A 19,569-nucleotide genomic window follows, 5' to 3' on the forward strand; every position below is an offset into this window, starting at 1 on the left:
CTGCCTTTTACTTATACTGCACCCTGCCCAGTGGTTACCTGGGACCTACCACAGGGGTGCCCACTGTGTACGCAAAATGGAAAGTAAGGCCTGGTTGCACTTGTCAGGACAACATGCTAACTTAGCAAACTGCGCGCAGGCCCTCCACTGAGGCCTGAGTTCCCTTCTCTGTGCGCCTTTGCATTACTAGCCCTTGCACACACAGTGCACATCACCAGGGACTTTACTAGTAAGGCAACATACCAATCATAGCCAACCAATTACCATTACACTTTACACAGGGAACCCTTGTACTTTGACACTGATCAGCATTGGCGAAGTACCCAAAGCATCTAAATTGGCAACTCTATGTCAGGAAAACTGTCTAGGGGGAAAGCTAAAAGTTTTAGGGAACTTTAGCCATAAAGGTCAAGTCCTACAGGATGGTTATCTGAAAATGTGGCATTTGATCTCTCCTCACTCTCCGTCCTTTTGCTTCATGCTGCTCTTCTCTTCCTAACACTCCTTTTTGTTTCACGCTGCTTCTCCTCACTCTTCATCCTTGTGCCTCACGCTGCTCTTCTCCTCCTCACTATCTGTACTTGTGCCTCATGCTGCTCTTCTCCTCCTCACTCTCTGTACTTGTGCCTCACGCTGCACTTCTCCTCAGTCTCCGTCCTTGTGCCTCACGCTGCTCTTCTCCTCACTCTCCGTCCTTGTGCCTCATGCTGCACTTCTCCTGACTCTCAGTCCTTGTGCCTCACGCTGCTCTTCTCCTCACTCTCCATCCTTGTGCCTCATGCTGCTCTTCTTCTCCTCACTCTCCGTCCTTGTGCACGCTGCTCTTCTCTCCTCACCCTGTCCTTCAGCCTCATTTTGCTCTTCTTCTCCTCAGTCTCCGTCCTTGTGCCTCACACTGCTCTTCTCCTCCTCACTCTCCGTCTTTGTGCCTCACGCTGCTCTTCTCCTTCTGAGTCTCCTTCCTTGTGCCTCACGCTGCTCTTCGTCTCCTCACTCTCCATCCTTGTGCCTCATGCTGCTCTTCGTCTCCTCAGTCACCGTCCTTGTGCCTCACGCTTCTCTTCTTCTCCTCACTCTACGTCCTTGTGCCTCACGCTTCTCTTCTTCTCCTCACTCTCCGTCCTTGTGCACGCTGCTCTTCTCTCCTCGCTGTCCTTCAGCCTCATCTTGCTCTTCTCCTCCTGACTGTCCTTGTGCCTCATGCTGCTCTTCTCCTCACTCTCCTTCCTTGTGCCTCACGCTGCTCTTCTCCTCACTCTCCACCCTTGTGCCTCATGCTGCTCTCCTCCTCACACACATTCCTTGTGCCTCACGATGCTCCTCCTCTCCTCACACTGTCCTTGTGGCTTGCACTGCTCTTCTCCTACTCACTCTCCATCCTTGTGCCTCATGCTGCTCCTCTTCTCCTCACTCTCCGTCCTTCTGCCTCACGCTGCTCCTCTTCTCCTCACTCTGTCCTTGTGCCTTACGCTGCTCTTCTTCTCCTCACTCTCCATCCTTCTGCTTCACACTGCTCTTTTCCTCCTCACTCTCCTTCCTTGTGCCTCACACTGCTCTTCTCCTCCTCACTCTCTATCCTTGTGCCTCACGCTGCTCTTCTTCTCCTCAGTCTCCATCTTTGTGCCTCACACTGCTTTTCTTCTGCTCAGTCTCCATCCTTGTGCCTCACGCTGCTCTTCTGCTCCTCACTCTCCTTCCTTGTGCCTCATGCTTCTCTTCTCATCACTCCTTTCTTCTTCATGCTGCTCTTCTCCTCACTCCCTTCTTCACGCTGCTCTTCTCCTCACTCTCCCTACTTATGCTTCATGCTGCTCCACAACTAACAATTCCAATCCAACCCACATAATTCCACTACACACCACATACATTAACTCCATTACATATGGGTAAAAGACATTGCCACTTACAACACCAAAAGCTCTAACTCAACCAAATGCGAGACGTATTGCATTTCCAATGCTTGTTTTAGACTGGCGTCGGCTCAACATCCTGTCATTCAGGGCAAATCACTTAATCACCCAGACTCAAACCTGGTTCCCCATGTGAACAGCCCAGGCTCCCCATAAAAGCACATCAGCTGCTGGTAATAGTTTTATCTATGCAGTCATTTCTGCACATATCTTTCAGCCATTTTGTAATTGGGGCCAAAGCGTTTTCTTGCTTTGCAATTCTGCATTCTCTTTCTTTCCACCGCTGGTTGAGAAGGTCAGTCCCCCCCACATGACAGCACCCAAGTGTTATAACAGAGTCACACGGGAGTTAGACACACATGCCTGTGGAGGAAACAGTCATCAAGCTAGAACTAATGACAAAACAGAACATGAACCAGGCCTCAAATCCATAATCTACACCATGTGGCTACATCTGGGGCCTTTTACATATAATAATATTAAGATAGGGAAAGTAAGAAAACACATAAGGACCGCGTTGCAACCCTCACATCCCCCACAAATATTTCTGTTCCATAGGGACAACAAGCTTTCTTGCTGAATTACTTTTAGTGCATTGGAAACAAAAACAAGGGCACAGGCTCCATGTATTCTTTAAACTAAATATATGTAGAGTGAAAAGGTCACGGTTTCCAAGATAAGTCCAATACAATATTTATATGTACAAGATGGATTGCATGTGAGATAAGAGGCTAATCTTTAACTTTACATCTTCTCTCCAGTCTTTGTCTATTTTTCTAATATAATAAGTAATAGAGCGAGTCATTATTTTGCTGCATTAGTTTGTCTAGATGTTAAATCAAGGCATTTCATACTTAGGAAAATACCAGTATCAAAATCACCACAGGACAAACAACTAACTTATCGGGGTAAAAAGTGAAAATGTTCTGTACTGAGATTCAGTAAAACATAAATACCACCTCTTCCTGAAATCCGCCATCCCTAAGACCTGTTAATATTAACCAATAAAACGCTCTAAGTCTATCCTATTTTGCAAAGCACGTGGGACTGCCTTAGTAATTAATACCTATTGTCAGTTACTAACTATTTGAGTTTTTCACTATGCAGAAAGTGGGATATTCTTATTTGATTTCAAAGAGAAATGTGATGCAGAAAAACAAATGTTTGGTGAGTCATTTTAAGCAACATAGCAAATCATGCACAATATTCTGACATATAGAGGTAAACATGGTAGGGGCAAATGTTAATACATAGTTATCCGAAAAATCGGATGAAAATGATATACATGTCGCACAACCGTGTGGTGGCACAGGAACAAAAACAATATTAAAAGGAAAGGATAGAAAAGGATAGTGAAAAGAGAAATAGAGGAAGAATAGGAGTTATAGACAGAGAGGTGATTACTCAGCGCTGGTTGGATGAGAGGGTTCGCGGTACAAGGTATTGAGGCGGGGCGTGCAGACCAGTGCGATGAAAGGTCAGGGTGTTAGACCGGGTGGTGACAACAAATATTCTGCCACAAGGGCGGTAATTACTTCCAGATATCGGTCAAGGTTATTCCATAGTGACTTCCTAGCCAAGATCCAGGGATATAGCGTGGAAAGGATTGTGTGTGCCCCCCTAATGTCCCTCAATCATTCCCACCACGTGTGATTGGAGGCCTTAACCAATGACCTCCATGATGAGAGAATGGGATAGCGTGAATAGTACGTCAGCCAGATGTAGTTCCTCGTGGTTCAGGGTCATAGCATATGAGGGGAGACAGACACTGCAGACAGAGAATGAAGAGTTCTTGGGGAATTTAATGTGAAGAATGTTGTCAATGGTGAGGTGGACTAGAGTCCAAAAAAGTGAGTAATAGTGGGCATTCATATAGCATGTGGTGCAGGTCAGCATGGGGGGAGTTGCAGGACCAGCAGCGGCCTTTCTCTAAAAGGCATAGAGTGCTGAGTAGGTCAGATGTACAGGATGCCCTTTGGAGATTAAAGAAGTCCGTCTGGCGAAGGTTGGGAGCTATTTTTTGGGTAAAAGGAGAGGACCAAAGTTTCGACTAAACGATATCGGACATGTCCCGCAGGCCATCCTGAAACCATTCCTTCTGCTATTTCTGTTGTAGGGATTTACAGAGAGAGGTTGATAAGGGACTGAGCTTGGCATAAATCTTGGCGGCTATGTGGCCACCTCTTTGAAGCTTGTCTACTAGGGATGGAAGTGAGGCAGCTTTAAAAGGGAACGCTTTGCACTTAGGGACTGCAACTTTCAATTTGAGAAAGTCGAAGAAGTCAGGGTGAGGTAAGTTAAACTTTTGTGAAAGATCACATAATGATAAAGGGTGCATTCTGGTGCCTAGGTAACCTTCTGTGGAGATACCTGAAGACTTCCATGAGCGAGCCAGGGGGAAGGTGCTTCCAAGTTTGATGTGTCTATTGTACCAGATTTAAGGCTGTAAGGACTGCCTAATTTTTATTTTGGAGAGGCAAGAGTCAAGATGTACAAAAGAGGGTGGTGATGGACGGAGCATCAGAACCAATCAAACACTCACACCCAGTCAAAAGATCTGGGTTTGATCCATCACCGTTCTTTAGCCCACTCTGCCACCCCAGTTCAGAGTCAAGATCTAGCAGGGTACCTCTGGTATGGTATAGGATCACTTTATTAAGGGAAGGGTGGCCTTTATGAATGGTCTAGAGGCATGGGAGGGGAAGGTTATCTGTCAAGTCATTCCAGCAAAAGCCTTGGGGGAGTAAAGTCAAGAGAACTGTTGAACCATTTCGCCCCTTGAGCTGCAAGAAAAGCAAATTGGTATTTCCTGAAGTCCGCAATGTTGCCACCCCCTAGGTGTTTTGGTAGGCGGAGTTTCTTTAGGGAAATCAGTGGTCTTTTAGAATTCCAGATGAATTCATCGATATGGCAATCTAAGTTTTGAAAGAAATCGTCTGAGCAGAGGATAGGAGACATGGTTAATAAGTAGTTCACAATCGGAGTGATGACCATTTATATGGATTAAAGTTTAACCCACCAAGTCAAAAACTTTGGTTAACCACTTTGTTATGCTGGATAGATTCAATAAGGTTATCATTGAATTTGGGGCCTAAGTATTAAAAACAATTGGGTTCCCACATTAAGCCGTAATTTCCTAAGACATCCTTGGTACAGAGAATATTCTGATTTTTCTCTATTGAGAGCATACCCATACATTTTGGACATACTCTCAGTTATGGCGGTATCCGCATGTTCAGTTATGATTAAAATATAATCTACGTTTGCAGCCATCTTGAAGGATCTGTCCCCAATACCTATGCAATTATTTTGCTCAATGAGTGAGAGCTAGAGTGGTTCAATGGCTAGAAGAAAGCGGAAGGTGGAAAGGAGAAAGGGGACAATCCCTGCTGTGTGCCTTGTTTGAGCCTGACAGTACCCTATTGGAATGAATTTTGGTGCAGGGATTTTTCATGAAAGATTCACCCAAGTTAAAATAAGACAAAGTGGATTTTAAAAAAGGCCACACACCTTTGTCGAATTCTTTTGAACATTGGGTGTCATTGTCACAACTAGGGAGTTCTTGGATTTGGAGATCTGTATTATATGTCCCAGTAGTCTAATGTTGTCGTTGGAGAGTCTGCCTTTCAGAAATCCAGGTTGGTATGGGCCAATCAGGAGAGGCAATATTGCTTCTATATGCTTGGCCAGAATTTTGGCATAGATTTTACAGTCTATGTTGCTGAATAATATTGGACTATATTTTGGGGGTTTTGTGTGGTCTTTTCCTTCTTTAAGCAAAAGGACTATGGTGGCTTCCATGGTTGAGCCATCTAAGCAGCCCATATCTGCATATTTATAGGAGAGTTAGTAAGGGACCATGTAGTTCATCAGTGAATGATTTACAGAATTGGGCTATGACGCCTTCCGGAACGGGGGCCTTGCCAACCTTGAGAGGCTTGATTGCAAGTTTAATTTCTAGGTCGGTGATGGGATTATTCAGCGAAGAATGATGCTTCTCTTGCAGTTTAGGAGGATTAAAGTGGGACATTCCTATTGCATTTTCCTTCCCATATACCTGGGAGTTCAGTGAACCACATAAAAATCAGAAATCTGCACAAGTTGTAGGTGTGCGCCAATGAGTGTTGTGATTTGTGTCCTTTATTTGAATCAGATTCACCACATTTACACATTTTGGACAACCACTATTATAGTGAATGTCTTAATAATCCTCCAGTTTTTAGGAGGCATTCTTCTGCTAACGATAGATTGTACGCCGTCCATCCATCCATTTCTCTATATTGAGGACAAATATGAAATCATTTATACACAACAAATTAGATGAATGCGTTGGGACTCCTTACCACGATTGAGCAGCTGATTAAGCCTCCTCTCTTGTGCACTTTCAGCAGATCCTCAAAGAGAGTTGTCCTTTGAGAGATGTGTTCTCTGTATTTGCTTTTGAGCAGGTCTAGTGGTTCGGTCACAGCACCAGTAAAATCCACAATTGCATCAGCAGTGTTGCCTCCATCCAGAGCCTCATAGGAACCAGCAAATCTATGGACATCAGAAAGGATACAGACTTATTTTGAGTAGAACTAGCGTTTTTCTCAACACATTATTATACAATGTAGGTGTTAGAAGGTGGTTCTGACCCTATGAGCAGCCCGGATTTTTCGCTTTTTGAGCACCTAATTGTTGAGCTTTTACTGTGGGGGAGCCTCAGAAGTTGGGACTCACCCACAGTGAACTCATAATGAAAGAGACTGCATGGGGATTTTACTGGTGTCCCCCTGGCTTGACCAGGCCACTGCACAGCAGCTGGAGTAAGGGACACCGGGCTGGCAGACACATGTGTACATGCGTGTGCACATGTGTAAGGGCTGCGCAGGGGAGATTCCTAGCATGTGCAGCCAAGGAGCAGGTGCAGATAGACTGGTGTGGCAGGACTTATGCAGAATGGGGTGGTGACATGGAATAGGCTTTATACACTGGGAAGAAAAATGCCAGGGAAAGTCAGTGTGTTTTACTGTGTTCTTCACTTCATTATTCCCTTATGGGCATGCGGAGCACATGGGCTAGATTAACTTTCCCAAGGCCTACAGATTCCAGATACGCACTAAAGTCCACTGTAACGGGTGTGAGAAGAAGTATTCTGCAGAGTCCAAAGTCATATTTGTACTGCTTTTGGGTCATCCAGAACTGTCATATTTCTTTGAGTCAGCCATAACCAGGCCCTGGCTGGGGGCTGACCTCAGTAGCTTGGATTGATGACCCTTCTTCCCAGAGCAAAGACCTCCTCTCCACGAAGAGCAGATGGGTGGGGCTACAGGCTCACCCATCAGCAGCTATCACTGGGTGCCAGGCACCAGGCTGCATCAGGGAGGGAAGGCAGCAAGGGGGGGAGAGGGGCTTTCAGAGACCATGTGGCAGGAGACCCTAGACGACGCCATCTTGAACCAACCCAGAGGCCTGGGTAGGAAGGAAGGAGCAGGGGCAGAGAATTGATGTGTCGCGGTGTGATAGGGCAAACCGAGACTTCCTGCCAGCCCCCTCCCCAACTTCTTAAAAAGAACTTGCACAGGAAGAGAAGTTCTCTCTGGGGTGTGGACTGCAGAGGCAGAAGGTGCTGGAGCCTGGCGCAATGGGCAGTTGGAAGGAGCAACCCTCTGACTGTCCCAGGATCCTGAACAGCGCCAGGAGTAGAGACCAGGAGCAAGAAGAGACCAAGATAGCAAAGATCGAACCCCTGGGGGCCGAGATATGCCCCCCAGAAGGTAGGCGACCTTTGACCTCTGGAAGGACCGACGACGAAGCGCGTGGGGCTACGCCGCCGGTCCATGATGTGCTCCCGGGGTGGGTCTGGTCCCCGGGGCTGCCCCCAAGTGAAGCAAAGTCGAAGAGCACCATTGTGCTCCCCGTGAAGTGACCCTAGAAGGGGTGCCAGGAGCCCACCCTGGCCCCCGAGGAAGATGGAGACCGGGGTGCGCCGTCGCGCCCCCGGGAAATGGTGAGAGGGGCCTGGTATCCCACCTCTGGCCTGAAGAGAAGCCGGGGAGCGCCATCGCGCTCCCCGTGAAAATTCCCCACGGGGTGCCAGGAGCCCACCCTGATGAAAACGAGGATGGGGACCGCCATCGCGCCCCCCTGGGCATGGGAAAAGGGGCCCGGGACCCCCAACTCCGGGCCCCGCCGAAGTCAAGTCAGGGAGCATGAAAATCCCCCGGGGCCCGGGATCCCAACTCCGGGCCCAGGATCCCAACTCCGGGCCCGACGTGTGCATACGAGGTGGGGGGGAGTGCCAGTGCACACCCCTGTGGCTGTAAGAAGGTGGGAGGAGTGCCGTCGCACTCCCCTGAGGTCCTGTTGGACCAGGGGCAGCCTTGCATCTGCCCACCGGAGCCGGCAGACCAGAACAAGGAGGCCGGCTCCCGCGGCAGCACGCGAGGGTGCTGGCCAGACGGGGAGCCGGCAGGGGCAGCCATGTGGGGGTCCGGGTGGCACCGCCCCTCCACCCCCCCCCCCCAAGAGGAAGGTGGGGTCCCGGGTGGGACCGGGCCCCCGAAAAGAAAGAAGAGCCGCTGGGGGTGGGCTCCCCGAGCCTCAAAAACACTCACTGTGGACGGGACGGGGCCCGGGTGGGACCGGGCCCCCAACAAAGAGCAGACACGGCGGGAGGCAGATGGCACGGCCAGCATGGCTCTGACCGGAGCAGCGGGAGAGCCGCTGTTCGATATGCACCGGCTGTGCATGAAACCCCCCATAATGCCTTGCAAGGCTCTTGGTTTTGGTGCCGGGAGGCCCCCAGAGGAGGGGGGGGGGGGTCTCCCTCCATGGTGGAAGGAAATGCCGGGGGAGCTGCAGGAGCAAGGCAGCCTCCCCCAGCACAAAGAATCCAGGCACTCCGTAAGTCTCAAGGGAACATAAAAGAAACAACCCCTCAAGGGCTCAGCTGTTAGTGCATCACCTCCTGGGCTGGAGCTTTTGTTCTACAGCTGGGGGTGTATGACGGAGTGCATCAAGGAGCGGTTGGTGTAATTGCACCAGAAATGCATTTACTAACGTTATTTCTTTTAGAGGGACTGAAAGTCACAAGTACCTGTGTAAGGTGATGTCATAGGCAAAGTGGGGTTATGTTGTCAGACATTCCTGCTAGGGTGTCTGGCTGTATATGCGTAATCTGTGATTTCATCTGTGATGCATTTAGGGGCTGTAATTGCAATGCATTCTAATGATCCACAAATGTGATCAGTACTGTCAATCTAAAGTGATGCTTAAACATGTATTCTTGCTGCTCTACTTAGGTGAAGAACCCCGACTGCTAGCCCTTAAGATGTAGAGGTGTATACTTCATGGTCGGTAGGAAATGCTCAGTCAGGGTTATGTCTTACCAAGGCAGGGTTACCACCTATTTTAAATGCTTGAGATAATGGGGTGGGTCGCCACTGGGATGGTGCCAGTGCGCAGGGCCCTCGCGCCAGGTTATGTTCAACTAACTGCATTGGGGGCAAGATGATGTGCATAAATGGGAGTGGTGGTACTAGACCCCACCCACCTGCGGGAGGGGTGGAGATGGTATGCAATGTCACAAAGTAATTCCAACAGTTTATGTATATTTGTAAATTGGTGCATAGTATTGAGTAGTTTGTGTGTTTAATAAATGTACTCTTACTTTTATAAAGCATTGTACAGACTGCAAATGGCGATTACTAGCCCACACAACCTCCCTTGAGTAAGCATCAGACTGCTCTGCAACGCTACCCTTGAGAGTCAGGCGCTACAATTGGGTGTTTGGTTCCCAGTGAAGGACAAATGTAGTCATGTTATTTGTGCAGGCATCTCAGATACTGCCTCGTTTTCCAACATTAGGGAAATTAAATAATGTTTTTAAGTATTAAACATGGTACATGTATTATGAATTCCTCATGGTGAGGAAGATCAATTCACATCATTGGAAGTGAGGCCTTTAAACAATGATGTGTCTCCTAAGATCTCTGATGGTCAATCAAGAATTGACAATCCCAACAGCTCTAACTTTGTTTTCAAATGGGAAGAAGTTGTGTGTTGGCACAGAAGGTGACAATTCAGATGTTAACCTATGCCAATGGTTTGTAAAGTGATTAATATAATGCATGTAAATTATACAAAATTACTTTCCTACGACAAAAGTGGAAGGAAGGGTGTCACCACAAAAACCGTTTGGTTACAAACCTACCCAGCAGTAACTATACTGTTCCCCGGCAATAATGCCCACCTGGGTGGAGATGAGGGTGGTAGTGGATCTGCTTGTTTGAAGCTGTAGATCAGCCTTTACATCAGCCTAATGTAGCAGACACCATACCAAGGTCAAAAAGGTCCTCTGTCAGAGAATTGCATCATTTGGTAGGAGGATTTACTGGTATAAAGTATGGTACAAGGATGTCCTTGCTAGAAATCAGTCTAGTGATAATTGCCATGAAGAATTGAATTTCACTGATTTGAGGGTCACTCTTCAGATGCAAACTTTCCTACAAGAAATGAACGCTTTTTTTCATCCAGTGGGTAGTAGCACATGACAGAATTAGACACAAGCAGACAATGGGCAATTCTATGAGAGCTTTGCCGAGTGTAGTGGACCTCTTCCACAAACATTTGAGACTCAACGTGCTACTCCCGGGGTCATTAACTTCATCCCAGCAGTTTTGCGCCCTGCAAGCTGCATTGATCACCTTGGTATACAGCCACCTAACAATTGTTTCCAATGTAAGTTGCAGCCACCAGTGTGAGGGTATCTAACCCTCTGCCTGCTGCTTCCCTCTTTTTTACACAACCTGCACACTTCACCACAGTGACACAGATTTCCAAATTGAGAAGAAAAGCCAGCGCCATCACACTTGTGCCCAGCAGCCCAAGCCCTACTTTCCTCACCCCTACAATAACTGTGGGAATAAGTAATAAGAGTGAGTAAGAACTCTGACTGGGTGGCCACCAAGAATAACCTTTTTCTCTTCAACTTTACTATCCTTTGCAATTCAAACCCAAAAGCGGAAGCTCTTGTAGACTCAGTAGACTCGCAGTAATACCTGGTTCCTGGATCTACACGGACAACAGCAACATTTGTCACAAGGATTGACTACAACGGCAACATTCGTCACACGGGTCGACTAACTTCCTTTGAGTCATATAGGCCCTCGAGCTCTAGCCTGACTAAGTGCAAAACTAACCTTTCATCATTAGGAAAGTAGTTCTGCACTTATAGATAAGGCTGTTTGTCTGCCTGACCTGTACAACTAAAGTTGAGAATTAGGTCCCTCAATTGTCAAAGACTTGGAAGATCTAGTGCCTGTTTATCACCACAAGCAAAGGTTAGATTATGTGGCATGCCTTTTTCATCCCTGACAATGTGTAGTCTACGACAGTGGCAGCCGGTACGATACGGGGGTGGTAGGGCGAGTGGGGTGGCCGTAGGAAGGAAGAACCCAGGCTCACCTGAGCCAATCACAATGCTGCAATGCAGCGTAGTGATTGGTCTGAGCGAATGGTCCGGCGCTCAGACTGGGAATGAAAGCCTGGGCATGTTCTCCACCTAGGTTGTAATGCAGCCTGGGTGGAGAACAAGCAGTGGGGCGCCACTCCCCGCCCTAGTGGGGAGTAGCATTTTTTACACTATGTTATAGCTCACTGTTATATTGTGCGTGGACAGTAAAAGATGGATATGATCAAATATATTCACCCTGGATTTTTTCACTTTATAGAACATTAATCGCTTGGTGTTCTGCAAACAAAGCAATTGCTGATGGAAGAAATGACCAAATAGGGAAACAATTTGGAGGCTCTTGTGGGTCAGTCAATAAACAGATTGTGGGAGATGATGTTTTCTACAAAAGAAAATCTTGCATATAGCTTCAGGTTTAGAGCTTCAGGCTGATTTCCAACACAGATGTGCACAATGCCTCTTTGTTGTTTGAAACAGAAGGCTTTTTATACACAGCAGCAGCGTAGCTAATTTTAGTCCCATTTTCCATTTCATCAGCGCTGTAAAGAGGTGAAAATTAAATAGAATAGCATGGCAACAGTACTGTATATGCTAACACATCAAATAATGCTCATTGCTCATAGAAGTAGACCACATATTCAGGCAACAGAACCCAACAAATGACTTTAAAATTTGAATGTAATTTTTAATTATGATTAGATACGTTTCATAAGCTTTTGTCAGGATAACTGTCTCTTCCTATTTGGAGACCAGTAATTTAATTGGTTGATTAAGGTACATGTGAAACTAATGTGTTTCTACTTGGGTTTTTTCCTTATGCCAGAACTATGCACGAGTTTCACATGATAAAGGTACATTTTCCATATTTCAAAAGGGAAAATGGAAGGAAGGCGTAGCTTTGTCCTTGAACAAATATATGTTATTTTTTTTGTAAACACATTTTAGTGCATTTAAGAGTTATATGACATTTATAGCGTTCCAATATCACAACTTGCAATGACAATGAGCTACCTCAATTTACATTGTGGTAACCAATACAGATCAATGCCATCTGTTTTGAACTCCCACCGGTCGTAGATATACAACAGATCTATTCATATCTTTATTCTGGAGTCAATATCAAACCAGGTCTACCCCCTCCCTCCTGAGTCTTACTGGCGTTTTGCCTGTTGTGCAGTTGGGTCAGCACCCAGTGGCCTCCCGATAGGATAATTATGTGGTGGGCTCCCAGACAGACAGTAGCCCCGGTGTAGATTCGTCCGAATTTGGCCCAGGGTCCTTCATGCTGTCAACCAGCACCTCCCAAGCTCTGGCCCTCTCAATCGAGCCGATACCTCTATGAGCATCCCTAAGCAGGACACTTCTTTCACACCCCACCCACCTCTCTAGCATTTTTTTCCATACTTCAATCTGGGGTCCTCCTGGGGCCTTCCAATGCCTCATTATTTACAGTTTAAATAGGATAAAGGCCAAGTCCTAGAACCTACTGGTAACCCTTGTGTTGGAGGTATGGAGAGAGAGAGACTTAAGAGGGAGTGGGCCGGTGAGCAGGGAATTTTCTTTTCAGTAATGTCCGCCGCCATTTTACCAACTTCTTCCCAGTAGCTTTGCAGTGTTGGACGTGCCCAGATCATGTGCATCATATCCGCTCAGAGTTCCCCACAGCACGGGTACGCCACTTCCTTCCTGTGGAAGTATTTATTAATGTGTCCAGGGGTGAGATCCCTGTAGAGGATGTAGAAATCAATTATTCTGAAGCGGGTGTTTCTAGTCACCTTGGGGTTTTGTCTAGGATGCTCTCCCATTCCCTATCTGCTATCGGGGCACCTAAGTCCTCCGTCCAACGGTCCCTCAATGTGGTCAACGGTTGGAGAGAATCACCTCTTATTGCCCTGTAGAGGCACGTGACCACTTTGATTTTACCCCTCGCTGTGTCGATATACCTGCAAGCGCTGGGGTGCTTGGGTACTGATGTGCCCGTCCTCCAGTGGTGCCAGAGGGCTGCTGTCACCGCCCAATGAAGTAAAAGTGTCCCTGGGGAACGTCCTACCCTGCCCTAAAATCAGGAGACGCACCCCCTCTCTGAAGAGGTCCCCAATCTTAGTCGCCCCCGCTTGTATCCAGTCTCCAATTCCCCTCCACTATCCCCATGTGGTAGGATATGTATCATTTTCATAGGGAGGTCCGGTGAGTAAAGGAGCCGTCTTCTACAGCAACGTCTCACCACCCAGATCTCACCTGCGCTCCCAGTTGGGGCCCTACACACGTTCAATGACACCTGCAAAAGAACATCCAGGTCAGCTACCAAGGGCCCAGTCTCACAATCCTGTGCCTGTCGCCCCACCAGCCACTGTGTGAACCACTGTAGTTGCCCTGCTAAAATATGTCTCAAAGTCAGGGACTGCTAGCCACCAGTCATGTTTCAGACACTTCAGTGTTGCCAGGGCTCCTCGTTTGCGGGCACCTCCCCAGACAAAGGACACAGTGAAAGAGCCTATTTCAGCAAACTGTGGTCTCGGGATCCATATAGGCAGAGTTTTGAAGACGTACAGCAGCCTAGGGAGTGCCACCATCTTTAGGAGCGCAACCCTTCCCACCACAGACAGTAGCAGCGCTTTCTAGAAGTCTATAGTAGCTTTCAGAGATCTAATGGATGCCCCCATGTTCCCTTCTTGTAAGTCAGGTTGAGCGTGATAGATCTTCACTCCTAAGTACGCTAGGCAAGGAGGTTTGGAATGGAGAGCACCCAGTCCCTTGTGTGGGCCACTTTTCTCCACCAGCGGGAAGAGTCTGTATTTTTGCCAGTTGGCTTTGAGTCTACATTACTCAGGAACATCAACAAGTCCTCTGCATAGAGCGCTATGTAGTGCCTCCCTATTTGTATGCCTTGATATCTGTTTCCAGTACGAGCGAGGCCGGACAGAGGCTCCATGGCCAAGGAAAAGGGCAATGGAGAGAGGGGGCACCCCTGTTGTGTCCCCTTCTCCACTCTATGTTGCTTTGAGATTGTTCGACCTGTCCAGATTCTGGTCAGGGGGTCTGTATAGAGTAATTTACCCACATGTAGAAACCCAGTCCCAGCTGCATTCGCTCTATGACTGCATATAAAAACCCTCATTCAAGGCTGTTGAAGGCCTTTTATATGCCTATCGCAAAGACAACCACTTCTCACTCTGCATGATTGTGTGCCTCCATTATGGACAGGAGGAGCCGTATATTAAGTGCTGTGTTGTGATTCGGGATGAAACCCACTTGGCCAGGTTGTATGAGGGTGGTCATAAATAGAAGGAGTCTCGCTGCTAAGATTCTGCTCAGAATTTTAAAATCTAGGTTGAGCATGGACGGGGCAGGGGCCTGTATGCTTTACAGTCTGATGGTAGTTTCCCTGAGTTTGAGAAGGGGCACCACCAGGGCTTCTTGCGTGGTATGGGGTAGGGATCCCTCTTCCCTGGCGCTATAACAAATATATGTTGCTGAGTACTACCATTCATAGATCTCAATTTGTTCCTGCAAAAACGTCTGGCATTCACCATGGTGTGAACAAACAAACCCAATCAGAAGTCGAATTTTTGAAGAAAAGATTTCTTATGATGGTGGATGTCATACTCTCTGTGCTGTTGGGGGAGCCATCGCCACAGTGTCTCCCCTCACAGCAAGTTTACCCAATGGGCACCGTGGTTAACCCTCCTGCTTGCCAAACATTTTTGTTTAGAGAAAACAAACTCCCAAAGTTTTCTTGAAACAAAAAACAACGGTGTCTGGAGCACAGGGAAATTTCTCTCTGCCCACAGGGGCCACTTTACCTTTTTCTGCTTCTGTCCACCAGAGAAATTCAGTGGCAGTAAGGGTGGGTTGACTGTCACTGTTGGCTGCCTTTTGACTGCCTGGTCAGAGGTTTACACTGGCAAAGGCAGCTGAGTACCAGCCAGTGTAAGCACAGGTCTCACTATAAATCTAGAGTATAGGGGAATTGTGAGTATTGTGGGATGGAAGCACTGTCAGTTTACTGCTCTGCCAAACTTAAAAGAGACTCACTAGAAAAATGAGTGACCAGAGATAGGGATGAAGAACCACTATGAAGGTAACAACTTCTAATTTCAATAGACAAGTGCTTCATTTGAAAATATGATCCGTCTGACCAGCCTATGTCAATTGGCACTCCAGGCTCCCTATTACAGAAAGACTCAAGGAGCGCAACGGGCACCCGAGGAGCACTTTGATATTACAGAAGGGGCCGCAGATGCTTGCATGGCACTATTTTGCACGTTATGTTAAGTTTTGTGTATTTAATGTAGCACAAATTACAGCTCACACGATACGGAGTATCCTGATGCTAACAGCTTAAGAGAGGAGGCAAAACTCATCTTGGCACTCAAAAAGAGATAGGGTAAAAACAAAAGACTTGTTTTTATAAGCTTTTTAAAAAGCAGACAGGTGCTACAGGAGTAAATGTGAACAGGTAACTTGTTCCATTAGTAAGGAGCGAGAAAGAAGGAAGGGACACCATTCAGAAAAGACCTGCATGAAACAGCCAGAGCAGTGTCAGAGGACCTCAAAGCCCTAGCTGGATGGTAAAAACTAATACGGAACTGGAGATATAATGTGTATGTCCCATACAGGGCTTTATGAAAGAGGCAAAGAAGCTTTTAATATATAACTTTTTCTGACAGGGAGCCAATGCTAGAAGTTAAGCATCTGACTTATTTTAGTACTTACAGGTAAATAGCACACAGATTGGCTGCTGAGTTTTGAAACAGCTGAAGGTGAGACTTCAGAGAAGAGTTCAAGCCCGCCAGCAAGGTGTTGCCACAATCCAGGCGACTGGTTATCAGTGCCTGAGTCACTGTCTTCCTACAGTCTAAAGGCAGCGATGGATAAACCTTCATGGGAAGGCAAGGCATGCCAAAACAATGACCGCATGTGGTCGAGACGTGATTTTCCATTGAGACTTATCATCAGGGCCGGCCTGGACATAGCGTCACCGGGCGTTTCCCCTGTGGCCACCAGGTTGGGGGCCGGTTGTAGACCCCTGGGGGCCGTTTTTGTTACCGGGGGCTGATTTTGCAATATCGGCCCCCAGCAACCAAAACGGTACAAAGATTTCCGCTAAATCCCACCGGGGCCGGCCAAGCTCTTTGCCGGGGCTGGTTTCGGTTCCTAGTCTGGCCCTGCGTATCATACATTATGAAAGCCCAGATTTCTCACTGCCTTTCTTGGACTAGTTGGAGCTCCCAGTTCCTGGGACCACCAGTCTTCTGACAAAGGCTGATTATCTTTTCCAGAAAGCATAACTTCAGTCTTAGCTTTATTCAGTTGAAGAAACCTCTGTCCTATGCAAGTGGCCACGACAAGTATGCAGTCCCCAAATCTGACTTTAGTGAGCTCTGTCACCTGGCCAATCGATGGAACCAGCTACTGTCAGCGTACGTTGAGTGCAATCACAAGGGGGCGTTCCCTCATTTGCATGGTAGCCTGGCCTTATGCAAATGAGGGAATCCTTTCTTTTTGCACCTGTCCCTTGTTAGACAGAGGCACAGAGGAAAAGAAACGGTCAGTAGGTGTGCAAACTGTACACCACATAGAGGTGGCAAACAGTCAATGAGTCCCTGAATGTACCCATTTGAACGAAGGAAAGAGTGCGCGGGGCTTCCGCAGGCATCCTCCTGCAGATGGATGCAGTCACTCATACCTGCCAGCAGGGGATCTCTGACCTTCCTCTGAAAGTCACTCTAGTGTTCCCTGAATGGTGAAAAGTGGACCAGGAGTTTCAAACAGCGGGCCCGTCTTTCACTAATGTAGTGCTTCCAGTGCAGGCACGGGTTTGCACCTTCACTGCTGTAGACAGTGCCTTTGCTGTAATACAATGCACTGTCCCAGTCAGCTCCTGGTGCATAGACTTAAGGGTGCAGAGTGGGATAGTGCGCTTTATCCATAATGGCACTCATGGATGCAGCAAATATTGGATTTATCTCCTTCCTCCTCTATCTACGAAGAATATCAATAACCTGAGAAAGCATTTACAGCCTAATGTGGCTTTTGTTATTTTTGAGCATTTGTCTTTCAACTGCAAGAATTCTATTGACACCGAAAATAAATAGGTTATTGGCATAAAGAGATCATTTTGTACCCTGGTGCTACTTACATTAACACCTTTGTGATCCAAACTGTACCTTCAAGGAATCCCCATGATTAGAGAACTCTTTTCCAAATGAGGGGACATCATTCCTCCACACCCTGGGAGAAGGATGGCTCGGGCTTTGCTCTGACCTACGTCAACATCAGTGCATGGCGTCTAGGAGCCACTGCTATAGGGAGTTAGGAGTTACTAAGAAGTATCAAAACACTTGTCTGATGATACATCAAGAAAGGGCACCAGTGCATAGTTGGATTGTCTTAATTATGGATTACTGTCTGCCTATTTTGAACCATTGTTCCACCCATGTTTGTCAGATTCTGGAATATAGCACTGCGAATAAATTATACGGTCCAGGGCTATGTTCCTGTGAATTTTATCACAAGCCCTTCAGAACCCTGGCCAGGTGATGGAAGAGTACTCCAAACTATCCTACAAATAATCATTTCTGGAGCGTGGGGGAGGGTGATTAAGAATCGTTGAGTAATGTCTTCCCCACCCAACTGTTCCTCCTAGTGCTAGGAGGTAGCTTAGAAGAGATTAGGAAGATTTCTCAGGGATTCAATATTAATTTAAGAATAGCTTACAATTGTTATGCTGATTTCAGTCTGCCGGGAAGGATATATACATGTTTACCAAACCCAAAGGACTGCTGAGGTACATTTATGAAGCACAGAATGGATTTATACATGAAAAGGGATGTCAGGGAGTGTGCAAGAGATCAGAAAAGTCCAATAGAACAATTAACCAGTGAGCTGCTTTCAAAACAGAAGACAGCAATTCTGTAATGGGCCAATTCTGGAAGGTGTCAGTGTTCCTAGGCATATTGCGGTATAGTTTGCCTACTTTAGTAAGTGGCCGGACTCGAGCATTATGGATTCTTTTAACACCAATTAGTAACATTGAAGATAAAATTATATACCTTTAAATACATTTGGATGTTCCGCAGGCACAGACATTTCCATGACATACTAGTGACAAATGCATTGGTTGAGCTTTAAGCACGGACAGAGGTGTGTTCCTTTACTCTATCTCAGCCTTCTTCTTCTTTACGTTTGTGAATTGAGGATTGGACCTCCAAAGCAGGGTTTTAAACCTTGTATTCTACTCCCGTAGGGTGCATCTTATGTGGACGCATGGCACGTGGGTATTTTTTAGGATGATTGGTGGAGTCACACTGCTCCAAGGTAATACTAGTTAATATGAGTTGGCCTGGGGGTCAAAAGGGAGACTGGATGAACTTCAAACAGAAGCCATTTTCACTAATGCTAGTCAGCCGCCTATCAACTTTTGTTACGCAATTTAGGAAGATATGATTTGCTAACTTATTTAATGTGTCTGATAGGGTAGTGTCAACGCTATCTTAGACAACCTGATAAAGTATCAAGATAAAGCACCTTTGCAGGATCGGGATGAGGTTGTCCTCAAGAACATATGAGGAAACATGCCCCTCAATGGATTAGATTGTCAGTAATTCAAATATCATAACCAGTTAAATAAGCCTTCTTGAGTCAAAGCATAAGTTAGAATCCATGAAGGTTTATCCAAAGATTTAGGTTCATTACAGAAGGTTAGTCTCAAAATAAGTCAAAAGTCCTTATAATTCATATACAGGGACATTTGCTTTAAGATCAGTTAAATGCAGCAGGAGGTTTGATTTAGGTCAGGCTGATGATAAAATATTAGAATCATTCTAAGCCTCAAGCACGAGTAAGACTAACAAGGGTCTGCTCTCTACGAATCGAGAGCAAAGCAAGCCTAGCCCAACAAGACCGGCTACCCAAGTCTGGCTCACCTCCAGAATGAGATCTCTGTGATAGGGAAACTCACAGTAAAAATCAAACAGTCAGCATGAGGTGAGCAAAATGTTATGCAGGCTCAGCAAATCACAACACAGAACATAATGCAACATTACCAAACACCATTCTAAACACCATCTCCTAATGAATAGTAATCCCTCTCCTTTTGACCCAGTGTAATCTGATGTGACAGTACAAATCTAGTTACACTCAGAACAATAACGGACTTACAAAATGAATAGACTCACAGAGGTTCAGGCAGGAAGGACCATG

General features: G+C 46.6%; 1 protein-coding gene across 1 annotated transcript in view; it reads right to left on the reverse strand.

Moving 5' to 3' along the window:
• CAPN6 (calpain 6) overlaps positions 1 to 19,569 on the reverse strand; it is a 533,527-nt gene that overhangs the window by 212,742 nt on the left and 301,216 nt on the right. The window contains exon 5 of the mRNA XM_085608187.1: positions 6,254 to 6,446. Within this exon, the coding sequence (XP_085464313.1) occupies positions 6,254 to 6,446 (193 nt within the window). The remainder of the gene's footprint in view (positions 1 to 6,253; positions 6,447 to 19,569) is intronic.

Source organism: Triturus cristatus, chromosome 5_2 (genome assembly GCF_964204655.1).
Source record: "Triturus cristatus chromosome 5_2, aTriCri1.1, whole genome shotgun sequence".
Lineage (NCBI taxonomy): Eukaryota > Metazoa > Chordata > Amphibia > Caudata > Salamandridae > Triturus > Triturus cristatus.